At 37.9% G+C, this 19,671-nt stretch overlaps 2 protein-coding genes across 2 annotated transcripts; both read right to left on the reverse strand.

Moving 5' to 3' along the window:
• Positions 1-13,851, reverse strand: LOC139964951 (cytochrome P450 3A24-like). The gene is made up of 13 exons (XM_071967054.1): positions 13,421-13,851; positions 12,609-12,702; positions 10,565-10,617; positions 8,684-8,777; positions 7,993-8,109; positions 7,745-7,833; positions 6,237-6,379; positions 5,640-5,761; positions 4,380-4,529; positions 4,028-4,248; positions 3,462-3,602; positions 2,430-2,592; positions 1-1,207 (listed from the first exon to the last, which is right to left on the reverse strand). Exons 1-13 carry the CDS (start codon positions 13,492-13,494, stop codon positions 1,121-1,123), a joined length of 1,548 nt encoding a protein of 515 aa, XP_071823155.1. The 5' UTR covers positions 13,495-13,851; the 3' UTR covers positions 1-1,120.
• Positions 13,852-14,948: 1,097 nt separating this feature from the next.
• On the reverse strand, positions 14,949-19,491 carry LOC139964632 (uncharacterized). The gene is made up of 5 exons (XM_071966393.1): positions 19,118-19,491; positions 18,188-18,352; positions 17,671-17,822; positions 16,443-16,725; positions 14,949-15,268 (listed from the first exon to the last, which is right to left on the reverse strand). The coding sequence occupies exons 1-5, from the start codon at positions 19,281-19,283 to the stop codon at positions 15,123-15,125; spliced, it is 912 nt and encodes a 303-aa protein (XP_071822494.1). The 5' UTR covers positions 19,284-19,491; the 3' UTR covers positions 14,949-15,122.
• Positions 19,492-19,671: the final 180 nt, after the last annotated feature.

Raw genomic sequence — 19,671 nt, forward strand, 5'->3', positions numbered from 1 at the left:
TCACTATTTTTTAATTTTTAATTTGTTTAGTTGTTTCAATTTTCCAACAAAGTTGTCTTTTCCCTAATTAAAGGTTAAATTATACTCAAAATGAAAAATCGGTCAAGACATAAAAATTAAACCCTGTAAAGACAATGGTTTTCCTGAAGGAGTTAAATTCAGGACATCGAACATTCTGTTCACTCTAAAATATTTTGTCGTATTATTATGTCGTATTTGCGTATCTATACTCAATTAAACATTGAATTTTCCCCTACAACGATTTAGAATCTATGAAGATGATGCTAACTTTCCTCACAATAGAGGAAAAAATTTAAACTTTGTACCAAAAAAATATTGCCAATGATGGGCACATTGTTAAGGCTTGCATGGTTGCAAAATCTATCATTTCCTTCAAATCTTTGGTGCACACATTCCCCGATAAGAAACTTGAAAACAATTGCTACACAAAATCGATAAATGTCAGAATTCATTGGTAACTAATATTAAGACACTAGAATCCGACTGCTAGTGATGTTTATTGCCAGGATTATATTTCTTGCTAAATTTAATAACTAGATGAATAGAGAAAACAGAATAGCAAAAACTAGATGGGTTACAAGTAACCTAGTATGTTCTATGGAGTAAACTGAATTAAAAGAAAAAAGCTAATTCACCTTTAAGAGAGTGGTAATGAGCAGAATAATTATAAATTGACACTAAAGTTATCGAGAAGTGCTCAAAATTTGGTATTTTGATGGCTTCCACAGAAGAAAACTATACAAATAAAACAGGTGCTTAAAGAAATTTAAGATTTTGCCATTAAGATAAAACCTGCAGTTTATATGTTTTCTTTAACTGCTGTTTTAGCACAGCACTGTTGAGAATGAAAAAATATTACCTAACATGAAGATGAAGGACATATTTGTACAAAGAAAGAGTTTCATTCTGGTCCAAAAAGGTCATTCTGGTGGCTAAACTAATGCCTTTGACAAAAACTTCTTGGGATTTATTTTGTCATCTTAAGGCTCAAACCAACTTCCGATAGCATTTGTGTCGTGTCGAAGAAAAGATTGCTTTCACTAATTTGCAAACCGTCAAAGACTCGCACTAAGTGTTGGCCTCTTCTGCGCTCTTGCCATTACTCCTTCTCCCTAGAAATGACTTGAACTTTGACCCCATTGGGTGGACAGATGAAGCCTGAAGCTTTATTCAATACTGGTGGAATCTATATCAAGAAACAGAATGCAAACATGTGTTAATGGTTTGTGACAAATATGCTGCATGCGACGTTTGCGTGGATTTGGAAGCCAGCAGCAAATGTGCCGGGCTACACGTGAAGTGTCTCGACTCCACTGTGGTTACATGGAATATCATCGCACCTGCTTCGCCGGTGAACAATGTGAGGCATTGTTAGGTGGTTCACAACTAAGACTGCCCGGTTTATTCAAAGGAATTAAACCAACCATGTAAATCATGACATGAATTGGCATGTGACATAAACCAGCACAAAAACAATCGTTGTTTTTAAGGTTCATCAGTTGTTCAGTGTGTCTTCGCAACTATTGAAAAGTCGGTCAGGACCGGCGAGTTGAGACCGATCATGTTCAGTCGGGCCGTGAGCAGTTGGCTTTACTGTTTACAACGACCAGCGGTATATAGCCTGGTGTTATTATCAAGAACTTTGGTCAATATCTGACAAATGTTTGATATATCGTTGTAGACAATACTTGGCAAAGGTTTTCATAATTTGACCTCTGCCAACTTCAAACTAAACTTTTCTACCATCCCAGAGAAGAGAAAATCAAAAAAGATCATGTGTGTAACATGCAGCACCCACATGTCAAGAACATTTGATTTTCACTACAGGAGATATTGTTCTGAAGAAAAACACATTTGTCCATTCTGACCTTAAGTTAGGTAGTCTACGCAAACTCAAATCTTCCGTTCGCGACGAATGCAGAATCCAAAGACAACTTGATGTTGTTCACCCTAGATCAGATTTGCCACTTGCATTTAAATCAGTCACTTTCTTATTTTGTAAGACTTTTGGTTAAATGACAAACTTTTGGGGAAAGTGATTTTAATAGTACCTGTTTTAAAAGCGGAATATCGACTACTAAAAGAGTCAATGAATATAAATTTATATTTCTGTATTGCATTCCTCGTTGGTGACCATTATTATATGATTAACTATTTCGTTCTTTCCTGATTACCAATTGTGTATTTAATTATCTGACCAGTCCCCCCTCCCCCTCACACACACCCCCCTCCTCTGCCACTTTCCCTTCCATGAGACAGTCATGTCATAATCACCTTGAGATGATGATGTCACAATAGAAATGACCGGCATATGTATTCTTTGAAATAGTTGCTCTTTAAAAAGGAACAGATCAGCGATTAAACTAAAATCCTCCTTTCGACCAAAAAAGAAAGAAAAGAAGCCAAACCTCGGTCTCGGGGCAAGTCTCAATCTTGAACTCTTGCAGCAGCCTAACAACAGCAAACTTCATCTCCATCATGGCTAGTCGCATGCCGATACAACTCCTTGGACCGTCGCCGAACGGAAGCCACGATACAGGATGAATCTTACTCCTGTTCTCTTTGTTGAATCTGAAAGATGAGATATAAGAAAAAAGCTTCGGTGCTCACCCTCAGTGAATCTTCAGTTTCTGCTTAGAAAAAGAATTCACATTCTACTCAGATTTATTTAGAAATAGGCATTCATTAACATACATACCAGGGATGAGCCTGGGGTAATAAAAAAATCACGGAACTTTGTAAAAATTGCGGTATAGGCACCAGTTTTCGTATGCTACAGTGTGTTAGGATAATAGTTTTTGTTCCCAAGGTAGAAAAGAAATCACGGATATTCCGCGAATTTGCGGAACAGCTCATGCCTGACATACATAAATGCATACATACATACATACATACACCCATACATACACACCAACATGCCAACACCATCAGATCGATTACTGTTGCCATTGGCAAGGAATACAAAATTTAAACCATTTTTTAAATTTTTAAATGAAGACCTGACAAATCATAAGAATTTGGGAATAAAAAAACCATGAGTTCTCTAACAACACCATTCTAGATTGAAGGCATGGTGTAGCAGTTAGCCTGTCCACCCCACAATAATTAGGTTCCAGGTGCAAATCCCCACCAAGAACCGGATTCTCTTGACATCTTCAAAAGCCACTGGTTTTGCAGGTTTGTTGAGCAAAACTCTTCTGTAAATTTGGTGAACATACCTTTTGTTCATGAATTCTTTCAGTGGTTTTAGAACAACCTTGTTCATCACCTTTTACCTGCATTACCAGTGACGATGGATTTGGTGCCTTCCACATTCCTCGCAATATTAGAGAAAATCGGTCGGATGTGTTTGAGATTGGCTCTTACATAGGACCTAGTAATAAGGGACGGACACAAAACTGCATCCAAAGGAACAAACTTTTCAAATGAAGATCTTTTACCTCTCGGGTCGAAACTCTTCCGGATTGTCCCATATTTCGGGATCGTGGTGGATGGCGTAAACGGGAACATATACACGGAACCCCTCGGGTATCAGCAGGTCCTTGATGACTATGTCGCCCTTATCGTTGTAACGTTCAAGACTGAAAGATATAACATAACTTAATATATTACACTATCATAACTCATATCAACCATGTCATTTTTATCAGATATAACTGTTCAGGATAAGATACAGTCCAATCCTTTGTGGGGGGGGTGGGGAGGTGGGGTGGGGAAGTTGCCTTTCGGTAATAAATGCTAACAATCGCTTTAAGAATTAGCTATACCAGAAATATGATTTTGGGTTTGTCAATGTATAAATGTTACTAGTTCTGGAAATTCTTTTACAATAAGGTGAACAATAGCAGATACCTGATTGGGTTACCCCCCCCCCCCCCCTCCTTTTCTTGCAATGACATAAATGTTCACAAAACTATAAAAAAAAAAAAAACACAAGAAGTTCATGTCTAAAAAGAAAAGCAAAGTTTTGAGAGAAGACAGAAGAGCAAATTAAGCTACGACTGACCCCGCCGCGGGGGGATACATGCGGAGGGATTCTCGGACGAAGCAATCCAGGTATTCCATCTGGCTGAGAACCTCATAGGTTAGTTCCTCTCTGCTGGGAGCAAACTTTTTGACTTCTTCAAAGAGTTGATCTTGTTTCTCAGGAATTGTGGCCAGAAGGTAAGCAGTGAAACACAAGGCCGAGAGGACAGTTTCATAGCCAGCCAGAAAAAATACGAAAGCCTGAAGGGGATACCAAAGGAAAAAAAAAAAAATGTGTCACAGAATGAAAGAAGGTAGAAGTACCCATCAAGTCCACTTTTTCTAAAAAAAAAATTTTTATGATAATGTGGTTCCAAATTGTTTGCACTTACATTTGCCATGATTTCATCTGTGGAGAGGGCGACTTTTTTATCTGAAGGTGATGCGACAGCTCCCTGATTGATGAGACTGTCCTCCGCCTCTTCATTTTCTGTTGACTCTACTCGATGGGCATCGGCCATTAATTGAAGAATGTCCATCCTCTTAAAAACAAAATCAAAAATGCAAAAAAATAAACAGATAAAAAAAAAGGAGAAGAGAAGAGAGGTGATTTTCATGCACAACTTAGCAAATGGCAGGGCTGGTTTGGTTTTTGGAGTTGGCTTTGTTTTGGTAACATCACAATAATGTCTTGGCGATTACCATGGTGTCAGCAATTTTACCATTGGGTGTCAGCAATATATAATGGTGTCAGCAGCTATCATAGGGATCCAAAGATCATTCTAGTATGTAACCATGTTTATGTAACAAGCCAGCTACAAAATACATGCAGAATGAGTACAACAGCATGAGTACAAGTAGAATTCTACTTTTCACAAGTACAAGTAGAATTCTCCTTTGCACGAGTACAAGTAGAATTCTACTTTGCACGAGTACAAGTAGAATTCTACTTTGCCCGAGTACAAGTAGAATACTACTTTTCACAAGTACAAGTAGAATTCTACTTTTCACGAGTACAAGTAGAATTCTACTGTTCACGAGTACAAGTAGAATTCTACTTTTCAGGAGTACAAGTAGAATTCTACTTTGCCCGAGTACAAGTAGAATTCTACTTTGCCCGAGTACAAGTAGAATTCTACTTTTCACGAGTACAAGTAGAAATCTACTTTTCACGAGTACAAGTAGAATTCTACTTTGCACGAGTACAAGTAGAATTCTACTTTGCACGAGTACAAGTAGAATTCTACTTTTCACGAGTACAAGTAGAATTCTACTTTTCACGAGTACAAGTAGAATTCTACTTTTCACGAGTACAAGTAGAATTCTACTTTGCACGAGTACAAGTAGAATTCTCCTTTTCACGAGTACAAGTAGAATTCTCCTTTTCACGAGTACAAGTAGAATTCTACTTTGCACGAGTACAAGTAGAATTCTACTTTGCACGAGTACAAGTAGAATTCTCCTTTGCACGGGTACAAGTAGAATTCTCCTTTTCATGAGTACAAGTAGACTTCTACTTTGCATGAGTACAATGTACATACTGCTATTTGAAAAGCCTCGATCACACCTTTGAGTTACCTGAAACTACGCTAGACTACGAGCACAAAGTCGGACTTACTACAAGTCTGTGTCATCCTGTCTTACATTCCTACCTTAACTTCCCCCTTGTCACGAAGTTCCAAAGCTTTAGATATCACATCCAGGAAAAAGGTTTTGATCTTCGGATTGGTTATAGATACATCAAATAGGTCGTAGAGAAAAACAAGTAAATAATCTCATCATAAGCAAAAATTATTATGTAATCTTATTGATAGATTTAACCCAGAAATATGACCACTTTACACATGTTTAGCAATTTGCCAAGACGTGCATTGGAAGCAACTTTTATTCCAAATTTTCAAACGACATGGCAGATTTTGGGATTATTACGAAGATCTGACATACAAGCCAAAGTATTAGTGTCTTCTACCTTACTTCAACAGTCTTTCATGTCATGCAAAAGGAGAAGAAGAAATCGTGAAAATTATTTTCATTTTCCATCCATCGGTGAATAAAAAATGATTGCCAGCGCAATAAGTGTCCCAAGTTTTAACACTATTAACCATGTTTTCAGCAAAAACTATCTTTGCAGCTAATTTTTTCAACCAAAATTTTCACCACATGGGGACTGGGCCACCAGGCCCACCACCACCCAACCCCCCCCCCCCCCGGATCCACCCCTGTGAAAAGTACGAAAAATAAATACTTACCGCCTAGGATTAACTTTAAATTAAAAAAGTTGAAAGAATCTTTGGCATTCTTGACAAATGGGTCATCTGGGTTACCCTGGGAGTCGACTTGGATACCGAAAAACACCGAGGCGACGACCTCCATACTGTAGCTACCGAAGAGACTGTAAGGAAAAGAAATGGAGGTAGACGAAAAGATGAAAACAAACAAATCAAATAAAAACCCTCGAAACCTTTGAATAAATTTGTCAACTCCATTCACATGGGCAAATACATTAATTTCTTTTAATTCCCAAAGGCAAGAGAACCTTGATAACTGTGAAGCATTTCAAAATTGAGCAAATCTTCCTTATTAAGAAAATCAGCATTTTTTAATGATATTTGCTTGGTGTCACAGTGAAGTACTATAACAATAATTAACTGGGTGGATGGTTTACCATTTTTTTAAATTTTGGGCCCACCCTGCGGTTATTTTTCTTATTTACTGCAAGGGTTGGCAATGATTCTATTTTTTTCTGGATTTCCACATCATAATACAATAATTATTTTGACATCATTCAAGAAACCAATGCTTATGCTACTCTTTTGGGGGAAAAAACAGACAAACACAAAACTGTATTCAAAATAATTCTTTACTTTCAAATCCAGCAATACCATAGCCAAAGACAGTCAACTTCACGTATCAATTGGCCGTTTGCTGAGGGAAAGGGTATGGTAGAGTTTTGAATGACCCAGGTTTTGTTTGTTTGGGGGGGGGGAACTTTGGGAAATAAATGTTTTTACAAAGGAGAAAAGGGGGAGGGGGTTAAGGGTAATTGAGTAATTCTCATACTTCTATTTTGAGATGAAATTTATGAGCAAAATAATTTACTTGTAGTGAAATATACAAACTTAATTTACTGAGTGGTCAAAGTTATTTTATACTGGGTAGGCAATTACTCACCCTATTGTTGTAATTAAGTTCCTTGCCATGAAGAAGAGACAAATTTCATATGTTTGTTACCAATTAATGCAATACATTATATATATATATATATATATATATATATATATATGTATATAAATCGTAATGAGTTGGGAAATCCAGAACAGTGAAAAAACTTCCAGCCTCTGCCGGGATTCGGCCCCGGGCCTCCCGCTTTATATGCGAACACACTAACCTCTAGGCTATGGACACTGATTGTATGTCCAGGTGTATATGTATAAACACGCTGTTCCATCGCGTTGCAACTCAAACTTGCAACATGATGGAATAGCGTGTTTATACATATATCTATATAGCTCTGCACCAGTTGTATTGAGCACTATACTGCTATTACTGAACTTTATATACTACGTTATATTTATTTATATATATATATATATATATATATATATACTTATATATATATATATATATACATATATATATATATATATATATATATATATATATATATATATTTATATATATATATATACTGGTGGAAATTAAGTAGACCGTGGTAATGGATGCTTTTTTTTCTCTTTTCAGTATTTTGTTTGCTCACTCTTTGCATTGAATGCCTCCTTCCTTTCCTTGCTGTTCTCCAAAATTCTTCAGCAAACGATCGCAACACTCATTTATCAAATTATTTATCTGCAAAAGAGAACATCATTAAAAAAAAAACATTTGATATTATTCATAAAACAGAGAATATATTCAAACACATATTCTCCTTTTCCTACAAGAGCTTGAAACTACCGTCGATCTAGATATAATATGGGTCAGGTTTATCCGTGTTTGACTGTGCCGTACCTGTTTCAATTTACTCGCAGTAAAAGCTGGACTGAGGGTACTGCGGACCGACTTCCAACGTGCATCTCTGGCATTGCTTACGGCCGCATCGAAAGGTCTGTCTTTAAAAGGTGTTTCCTGCAACGTAAAAAAGTTAAGACAAAAGTCAGTTGAATCGGAACCTGGTGCAGCCTACATCAATCGTTCCAAGGATGTTGAGAATCGAGAAATTTTCTGTTGTCTTATTGAGAATTTTTGTTTTGCAAATTCATCATTTCAAATGTTTTGTAGATGAAAGTCTGAACATTTAAAAAAAAAAAAAAACAGAAGCTGTGTGCATTGACTATAGGAGTCAAGCTTTAGTACTATAACTACTGATATCCCCACAACCAGTGCATGACATTGGAAATAAGTACTTAAGTATAAAATAATGACCAAACAGTCTCAAATTTGACAAACTTGTCAAAACTATATAAAGTATGGAAAAGGTGCCTGTGACTGTTAAAACAATAATAAGAGGGAGAAGGGGAATAAGGGGGAGAGGGAGGGGGGGGGGAATGGGAAGGGCAAGGATGAGAGGGATGGTCTTTCTTGATTTTTTAACTAGGATGTATAGACCGACGACCAGTTGAAGCTAGGTAGAAAGTGCCTGACTATCATGGAATTAATGTTAAGAAAACATCCAAACTTGCATCAAACTTTGTATACTCACTGCATGATTTGGGAATGATGAAAACTTGCTGATCAATATTTCTTGCAGCATGTCAAGGTCTTGAATGCAGAACAAGTTTTTCCCAAATGAGAATCTACAAAATGGATGAAAATATTCCAAAGTTTGAAAATAGGATTCCAAAGTTTGAAAAAAAAAAGGGTTATAAAAACAGATGTTAATAAAATGCTTGTTGACATTCGAGTTTGACTGACCGGTTTATTTGAATTTCTAGCAAAATTGAGGCCAATACCAATGACCTTTCAGCCTTAAAACTTCATCTCTGTGCCCGTTCACTTTTTTTTGCAGTTGATCTAAGGGAGTGGTGGCCTACTCACATGCTACGTGTTGTTAGTCAACTGCAGGTGAGAAGTGAAGATGTGTCAGAACTTAATACTTGCTGTAATTCACCATATATGGACATTTGCTTTTGATATGCTAATAGCATTTTAGCAGACAATGTTTACTCTTGTGGTGCAAACACTTCAGTTGAATGTGTGCCATATTATGGCTGTGACCTTCAGTGAACAAAGGAATGAAGCTGATGTTAATTATTAAACATGGTATCTTTGCAGTATGTCACTGCTTTAGTACAGTTCAGGCAGTATATATATACAGTATGCATGTAGTGTTGTTAATATATACTAGCACACTGCTGGGGAAATTGCGTTCTTGGCAATATTTAACTAAGAATCAATAATAAGATGTCGGGATGAATCAGATTGCTCTGGTTTATTGAGTGATATTTTTAGATCATGACTGTTGTTATGGCAACCATTGTTCCAGCGAGGGTGCATACATATGAATAATAGACCCAGTGCATGCGGAACAATAAAATGATAGTAGCTATCAATACAGATATATGTCATTATGAATTTTTTCCTTCACGATACCATGCATTTACCAAACCAGCATAACTGATATTAATGTATTTAGCAAAAGCAAGACATGTTGTAAATTAAAGTAATTTAGTAATAGAATGCTCCATGGTGAAACACAGATGTGGTCTCCTGGCCTTAGTTACATTTCCTGATTTCTGCCAAGTTGGAAAATACATGGGTACAGTATGTATAGCTTATGGTACCATATACTGTGATAGACTTGTGGGGAGAACAAGGCATACCAAAGTATCAATATGGAAATATTTTTGTAATAACTTTGTTACGAAGACATGAACCAAACTAACCCATATATATATATTATCATAATAATAATAATCAGCAGTTATTTTTACGCCGCCTAAACGACCACAATTATGGGAGAAACCTGCAAAGGCTTATGGATTACAACTTACATGTAGGGTGGCTTCCAACATTTTTACTCAATTTTGGAATCTTTTCAACCTAGCTAGTCATTTCAGATGGGGAAAACCGTAGATTGCTCTTGGATAGAAAAAAAACTTACCTTACTATGACCCGGCCAGGTATCGAACCCGGAACCTCCCGATTATCTAAGCCTCATTGCTAATTCAAATGCCACTGCCTTTATCAACTCGGCCACAGCATTGGCAAAAATATGTATGCTAGGTATATACTCACATGTCATATACCAGATGCCTAACTAATGCTTTTGAGCTGAATATATAATGCTGTGCAGCCCTTCGTCATTCCCAACTCCCACCCACACAGTAATTAGACCTAACCACTGTGGGTAAAATTAACAACACATTTAAATCACTCGTACTTAACACAAGAAAAGGAGCAATTTAACCATGTTGTTTAATTATTGGATCTTTTATGTTTAATTTTTAATGTTTAATTTGGTCATCCTACAGAGAAATCTAGGGTATGTTGTTCTCTCTTCCCCTCTGACTACCCAAGTTTCCAGTTTTCTTTGGCCCAGAAAGGTCATGAACCCTAGCTTGACCTTACAATTATGACTTACCCATATACTTTGCCGTATTTCTCTCTTTTAGCAATCAAATCTGATGTATGCCCCTGTAAAGTGAATCATATTGAAAATACTTATTAGTTTAAAACCATGCAGGGAATTCTAAGTAAACACAATTTTGAAATTTCTGAATGAAGCAAAGCTGGATCAAAAAAAGAATTTAATCCTCATTAAAAATTTCAGCTTGATTTTTTTTCAAGTGATAAATTGAGGGAGGCCTGCTGGGTCAGAGAGGTATGATATGAGATCTTTGCAGTAACTAAGGTGTCACTGTCATACAACAATGTCAAGAAGAAGCGATGACGTAGCAGAAAAACATCAAAATGAAAGAATAAAGTCTCATCGACGAAAAAAAAAGGAGAAAAGAGAAAAGATGTGTTGATTTCAGTTGAGCTCTTCCTTGGCACCCTCCATTAAAATGTAACTAGAGCACCAATGGTGCAGAAGCTCATACCTTTTCGAGCTTAAAAATGTAGGGCCCACAAAACTTTATGGCCCACCAAATTTCAGGCCATTTTTCAGATTCCACCAATTTTGGGCCCATGAGGGATAACCCCCACCCCCCCCCCCCTCTGTTAGCAGAATCCTGGCCACACCACTGGCTATAATTCCTATTTTCCCCCTTTACATCCTCTTTTACCCACTCTCTCAAACAATACCACTGACCTGTAGGTCCTATTAAACTTTCTCCCCTCTACCTGAGCAGACCTGAAGCACTCCTTGCCAAAATTTTGGCTGGCTGCCTACATACCTCAGGCTCAAAGACTTCTAAGAATCGGGAGGTGCTGATTGGCTATAGGGCTCTCATGCTTACAGTTCAACAGTTAATAACAACTCCCAGTCCTGCTTTAATTCCACTAACAGCCTCTGCAGAGCTTAACCACAAATGTAAACAAACACTGCAGAGACTGGGAGACAAATTAAAGGAGCTTTGGCAAAAGGTGAAGGCTCAGATTTTTTAAAAAAAGGGGGATTAATTGTAATTAATTAACTTTTGACCAAAAATTACTGACATCACCATATTCATACACAATCCAACAATCATCAGTTCAACTTTGAATATGATCCATCAAAATCTTGAGGAGATTGAGATATTTGAAAATATTACAAAGAATGACCCCTGATGACCCCCTAAATGACATTTGACCTCAATTTTCCGAACACCCCTCGTAACTCTCATCCCCAGGAACGTTGTGACCAAGTTTCATTATAACTGGCCATACACTGTACGAACAGAAGCAATTTGAAAATATAGGGCCGCGGCCCAGGCCACAAAAGACCCCTAGTTGATCTTTGATCTCAAATTCATGAACACCCTGAAGGTAAAACTTCCATAGTACAATCGTGACAATTACCCTCAACATTGTACCATGAAATCTGTAGGAGAAGCATTTTGCGTATTTCCACAAAATGGCCCATTACGGCCCACAGGTGACCTTTGACCCCAAATTTCGGACCATCTCTGATAACCCTATACCCAATGGTCCTTGTGTCCAAGTTTCATGAAATTCCATCAAACACTTTGCGAGTGGGAGCGGTTTTATCAATTGTTGACGGATAGAGTGATAGACGCCGCACTGTAACAATAGCTCACACCAGCATGCTGGTATAAGCTAAAAACCAACTGACAGTAAATGTCAAGGACTACTTAGTGAGTTTAAGCCTTGTTCGCATCTGAGAACTAACGACCAAGGATCTGATACAGCCAGGGCAAAATCAACTACATAGTGTGAATGCTCGCATTATCGGGCTCAGACCTGCCTATGGGATTGTGACCCTGGGATCGTGACCCTGCAAGAGCTATCAAGATTTCACTTGCATCAATGCGTCCTCACTAGACATTGATCCTCTGCCCATTCTCAAATACTTGGATCGAGCATCAGGGTTCACCTTTGATACTTCCCCTAGGGAACACATGTCACGTCCTGTTTCCCCCACCCCTCTCCCCCGGTATGGTGCATTTTCAAATGTGAGCAAGGTCTTGGTGATTTCTTAGATATGGGATCTGAAAGGTAAGTGTTAAAAACATTTAACTGACCTTCAAAAACGAGAACAGTGTCCCAAACACAGGAAGAGGGAAAGGGCCAGGTATTCCATTTCTGACAAAGTAAAGCTTTTTCCAAAAATCTGTCCTGATAAGATAATGGTAAATATGAACACGTTTATAGGAGGGTCCATTAGTTGCATGTACTTCAATTGCAAGAAAAGAAAGTAAAAGAATTGTCTGTAATTGTACAACTGACATAGAATCTGACTGAGACCTACTGAAAGAAGAATAACTTGCAATGTATTTTTCAATGGTTAAACTGATATTATTGTTATGGTTATTATTGTAACGACTTGCCCAATAATTATAACCAATATGGAAGGGAAATAACACAGAAAATATAACCAAAATGTTTCGCACGCTCCACATCTCAATGTGCATGTCATATATAGGCATTCATTCCTTCATATTAATTCCTGGAAGTTGGTTCTTTTGTACAGTGCAGTATACTTGAGCATGTTTTATTTCATGATAACAGCACTTGGTATTTATTTATATTCATCAGATATCATAATGTGATGTAATAACCGATGAATGCATATATAATAGTTATAGTTTTTGTTATACTTTTCGGGCAAGTCGTTACAGCCCCCCTCCCCCCCCCCCCTCCAATCAAATTAGGCTCCTACGCCTATGGATATCAGGCCTAGGAAATGGCAAGCAGTTCTGAGTTTACTTTGGTGCGCCATTATTGGTTACTGCGGAACGATACCGTGTTATTGAAGTCTAACGTTAGGCTGAGTGTGACAATTAAGGCACATTGCAATGTCCGTATTTGCGAACCAGCATAATATCATACTTACGCTATGTATATTGCAAAGAGAGAACCGGCTAGTGCCAACGTAGTAGAATTGGTAAGCATCTCGTAGATAGCCATTTCGAAATACACCTAACGTCGGGCGTCTTCAGTATCTTCTGAAGTCTTATGATATGTCGAACTCCCTGTTTGAAAGGACTTTTGATTATCACTTAGGTAATAACCTCAGTCCTAGCCTAGCTTTATTGGTAAATAGGACTAAATTACGAGTCAAATGATCTATCACTCTATAACAAAAGGGCTTTCTACCAGGCTACCAATTTGGACTTTCAGTTCATTCTTTTACTATGCGGTACCTGTGCGAATTGTTGATTTTAACACGACTCGTTGGTTATCATTATGCATGTATAGCTAGCAGCTATACATCTCCCGATCATATGGAAAAGGAAACAGCTCAAAAGTAATCACCTGGCATATATATGCATAAAGATTACTGTGGGAAATATACCCTCACAAAACCTTGAATTTATGAAAGACAGGTTATTGAAGTCACGCCAATTAAATTGACTCCGCCTTACTTATAAATACACTACTGAAAGCTACTGTAGTTATGGTATACTTTTTCAATTCCATACCGAAGAAAATGAAATGTATTACAGCTTTTACTAGATAAGTATTTGCATTTAAGTTTTTATTTGTATTTAAGTTTTACTAGATAAGTAGATAAGAATTGCTCGAATTTAGCGTGTGCGATGTAGGAGGATCCTGAATGTACAGTAGTTATGCAATTCATTATCCACATGTTGAAACATTAGTAGGGGAGTTTAATTAGTTCTAATCTAAATGGAGTATGTGACCCCAAGAGTCACTGCTCGTAAAGTCTTAGAATTTAATTGTGACTCATAACGAATGACTCATGAACACTCGCATGCTTATGAAAGAAGAAACTCAATAAACTAGTGGCGTTTCAATCAGATGTGGATAAACTTCGCAAGGAGGATAATATATCATACAAATATCTGTTGGGGACTTTATAGGGACACTGCAGCTGACATGTTTTGTCACACAGGGTTTTGGCAGGGAAAGGGTTACTCGAGTGCATGATTTGGTTGGTAAGTCTCCTAAGGGTCAAATAAAAGGTAATGAAATGCAATCAATGTATTAACATGGTTATACTTTCATGGTATTTATATTATTTAGGCCTAACTATATTTTATTACATTAAAACAGGCCTTGAATCTGCTATTAATCACTTACAACGGCTGAATAGTGAAAAGGAAGGCATGCACCCTTTTTATTCCTTTTTTGTATATGTGTATGCATGTGTTTGGCGGTGACTGCACTTTCCCTAATCGGAACACTGAATAAAACTATTAAGAATGAAAGGGAAACCTGGTATCACAGAGGGCAGAGGTGGCCGGGAGAGAAGGAGAGGAGGGTGAGGCAGTACGTACCATAAGTGGATGTTCTTAAGTTGGAAGGAGTAGAATGATGATCCCCCATTCCTGGATCGATTATCAGATCCCATGAGTATTCAGAACTGGCCATCATCAAGGCAAAAGAGCAAAAAAACAGAGAACTTTGTCTTTCCTCATTTATTTATATTTATTTATGCCAATTTTTCTATTGACATTATTTTGTGTTACATTTTCTCTAGTTTGTCATTAGAATAGATTTGAATAAAGTACCTAGTGAAAAATAAAACTATACACATTTTCTTCAGCAGCATTCTTCTTTTATTAATCAAGTCATTCACAAAGACCATGGATATGTTTGTATCTACTGGAGACATGGCGGACTTCTTCTTGGAATGGCCTCCTTCGTTCATTCACGGATTGCTCGTAGAGTTGTCTCCCTCCATACCGCCCTCTACTTGTTAATGTTCCTTCCGAGCCTACGAATGGCAAACGAGAGAAAAATTTGTAAAAGCTGAACTTTCGCTGTCGATGTTACATTCAGATAGTATATATAGAATATTATCAAACTGAGGGCATCATGGGCGTCAACAGGTGGGGGACGGGGGGGACATGTCCCCCCCACTTTCAAAAGTGGAGGGGATATCATATCATTTGTCCCCCCCACTTTTCAGAGCAGTTATTAAAAAAATCACATGCATATGCGCGATTTTCTATCACAATTGCTGAGCTGATTCAAGTAGAATCTAACTTAAGAATCATTATCAATAAATTGCACTGGAAATTAGAACAGTGCTTGGCCCTTTATCCCCCTTCCTCCGATATTCACCCTCCCCGCTTCGTCCGAGACCTCTGATAAAAGTTTGTGCGATGTTTGAACGATGTTTTAGAGTGTTTTGTGGAAGCACCCCTTCTCGCCAGAAATGGAATTCCCCTTGCCCTACACTGTGAATCAGAGAAAACGACGCATTTCAACTTGAAAACAAGTCGAAGACCCCACCAGGAAGGTAATATCATATATTTTAGGCCCTACAGACAGTATTCTGCCTGTATGCAGGGTATTATATGATACCAAACTACCGAAAATATTTCGTTTGAGATGGACGCTGTGTAATTCGTTTCCCTTGGTGTCAGAACGGCATCTTTCTACCAGTACTTTCTGTCGGAATTTAAATTTGTGAGACAAAATTTCTCCTCACAGATCTGGTTCTGATGTAACTAAAAACGACTCAGGAAGGCCGTCTCCTGCGATCTAGGGGGTCTTATGTACCCAAAATTTTCTGGTACGCTACGTGCCAACCAATGGTGGCGCTCCGCTTAGATAGTATAGTGTCCCCCCCACTTTCTGAAACCTGCTGACGTCCATGGAGGGCATATATGTTGCAATACTGAGATATCTCTATGGGTGGCAAATAATGAATACAAGAGGTTGGGTTGGGATGGGGGATAAAGGACGTTTCATCTGCTCAAAATGAACAGTGACATTATTTATAGTTTAATACAAGATACAATTTACTTGCTTAAGACAGGAATGTATACCCATGAATAGACTAAATTTTATTGTTTGCAGGATATGACATTGAGATAGGGGTATCAGAAGAGCCCCCCCCCATGCCCGGGTACAGGCCCCCGTAATATAATTCTGGTGCTCACCTGAGTTAGCAGCTCCAGGTTTTCCCGATAAATCCGGTACATCCCATTGGCTGGGGATGATGTGTACGCCAGAGACCTTGCCATTGACTAACGGAGGGTTCGTCCTCGGACCGATACTTTGATGGGTGGTCAAGGTACATTCTTGTGGTAGCTGGCGCTTTACGTTAGGATCATCCAATGGCGATGTACCTTGGTTCCACTGCAGAGCTGTCTGGAGGGGTGCTGATAGACGTGTAACTGTGGTATTTCTGTAAACAGCAGACGTGATACTGGGGGCCAGGATCTGAATAACAAAATAGTGATGCAGTTAAGTTGACGTTTCTAGAACGACTACATTAAAGTACAAGACGAAAAGAATGGGGGTGGGGGAGGAAGAGGAGGGTGAGGAGGAGGAGGAGGAGGTGGTGGAGGAGGAGGAGGAGGAGGAGGTGGAGGAGGAGGAGGAGGAGGAGGAGGAGGAGGAGGAGGGGGAGGAGGAGGAGGAGGAGATTTAAATGGATTACCATGGATAAAAATGTAAAGTAAAAACTACAACAAAAGTTGCAAAAGTCAAATAAAAAGATCCTTGTTCTTCTAAATGCTCCAATTAGAGTTGTAATACAATCAATTAGGTTTGTCATTGGTTTCCTCTCAGAGAAAACACAGTTTTTTTTTACATCATTGATGATTAAAATGTTTAGTTCTATTCAACATACCCACTGGCCATTAGGTATAATCATAATATAACGGCAATACATACTTCAATATCAAAATAAGGTATATTGCAACAAAAAAATTAGTATAGGCCTTTTTGTTGTTTGGCAGTTAAATGTCTCACAAAATGTGTCAGACAGTAAAAGGGTGTGAAGACTCGCGCAAAAAGAAACGTCTAATGCCGGTAGTCTGACCTAATTTTCGAATGAGGTGTAACAGAAGTGTTAGACACCACCATCGATCCCAGAAAATACGCACACAGCTTGCTACCGTCGGTAATTAGATACTAGTGTACAGTCAATACATACAGCTATGGTCAATACCCACAACACAGTGTACATAGCAGCGTGGACATCTCAGGTCTAGATAAAAGATAACAAGGTATCACGTTTCATTACTCTCTGCATTTTATAGCGACACAAACAAAACGTCACTTGCAAGCAACAGAAAGTTAACTTTTTTCAGATGGCCGCACACGATTTGGGGCGAGTCTTCAATGCCTTTAAACCATACAAAGAGCCATCCTTTCACTAACCCGTCTCATGTTGACGACCTCATCCCAGTGTTTCTGGCATAGCCTCTGTAACATGTCTTCATTGAGAGCCTCAGTACTGCGGCTTGCACTACAGCAATTCTGTTTGAAATCCACCAGAGCATGGGCAAGTTCTGACAATTTGGTAACTAGGTCTAAAGGGAATGAGCCCCAAAAATGAGGAACAGAATAATTAATGAAGGAATATATGCTTAGAGAATGTAAAATAAATTCAATACTTTGAGTTGAAAAATTTAAGGTGTCAAATCAAAACTTTAATCGTTCTTATAGATGCACTAGTGCTTTTTGAAAATAATTTGGAATTACCAAATTATGTAATAGACCAGAGGAGCCTATTTTTCTTCACTTTTATTTGCAACCTAAAAGTCCACAAACTTTGCTTCCAGTGTGGTGACTGTAAACAGGCACGACAAATTTGCCAGAAGTAGTAAAGCTGCTGCACCTTACATTTCTTCTTCACTATAAAGTTTAATCACAAGGACATATTCAGACAACTTACATTTGTTTTCTGCTTCATAATCTGCCCTCCAGAAAGGATGCCTGTAATTATCTTGTGTTTCTTCATATGCTCTGTCCTTGGCTAGAGCCTCAACATCCTGTACAAGGAGCTCCAACTCATTTCGCAGTTTTGGTGTCATGTAATACAGTTGATCATGAAGGATACCTGGTTTTCGCCAAAAAAATAAAAAGCAAATGTTTGTAAAATTTGAGGAACTTTGAGTGTCAGCTCATCATCTTTTACAGTATAGAGTCTAGAATGCCAAGGGTACAGTTGATATTGGGCAAAACTACAAGGGAAATATCTGTCTCATGAAGAGTGGAAGATCTGTCTCATGAAGAGAGGAAGGGAGGGGTGAACTCTTATTTTGGAATCATGCAGTACGTGTTAAGCTGTGCCAATCACTTAGCACTTAAGAATGTAGCCAGCTGGGAAAAAGGGTGGATGTTCCCAGCAAACACAAAACGTTTTTAAAATGTTATTCAAACGTTTCGTCTTTTGTTTTGATAACGATATTTGTGGTGTAATAAATATGTCACGAAAACGTTTTAAGGCTATTATTTCGAAACATTTTTGCGTTAAAACATTAATATAGCATTAATATCTCATAAAAACGTTATGCCGACGTTTTTATAACACCATATTTAACGTTATAAAAACATATTTTAGAGGCTCTTTTAAAAATGTTATAATAACGTTTTGTGTTTGCTGGGTTCATAATGAGTCAGGTTTTTAGCAGCCCTCCAACATAAGACAACAGAAATGAAGACATTCATATACATACATTCATTGACAACATTGCAATGAAACATTAAATACATCAAATATGTTAAATTAGTTCTAGTCCATGAGCTATATATGTCAAACAAAATGTAGCATACATATGGGAAGGAAATGAAAACATTTCTGGAAGCCTGCATATATACTTACCCATGAGATTTTGGCGAACGATGTCCAATACATGATGAAACTCATTTGCTGAAGATGCATGGCCAACCAGACTGTAGCTGTTATTACTGTGACTTACGCCAACCAGTCGCATGGGTTTATCAACTGGAGGTCGAACCGCTGGTACTGGAACTGTAGGTTCAGCCATACTTTCTTATTTTTTTATTCAATTTCCTAACTAGCTTATTAAGTATAGTACTCGTTTTGACAATTAAATTGTAAATGATATGTTGTCGATCTTCAAGCCTTACACGGTGACTTGTTTGTCAATTTGCTTTCAACAGTCCTTAGTAACTGTAAAAGACGCACGAAGACTCACAGCTCAGTATAACTCTGTGTGAGTATGTGTAGCAAATCCAACGTGAATATTGTTGTTGTCGTTACGACCTCCCACATGGAGATTGTATACACCGTTACTATAGTGACAGCAAATGAATAATATTATACACAGCTATGCATTCTAAAAAAAAAATTGACAAAAAAATAATATATAAAAATAAAATATATTTTAGTTTATATTATTTAATTGATTACAG

The sequence above is a fragment of the Apostichopus japonicus genome, chromosome 23 (assembly GCF_037975245.1).
Source record: "Apostichopus japonicus isolate 1M-3 chromosome 23, ASM3797524v1, whole genome shotgun sequence".
NCBI lineage: Eukaryota > Metazoa > Echinodermata > Holothuroidea > Aspidochirotida > Stichopodidae > Apostichopus > Apostichopus japonicus.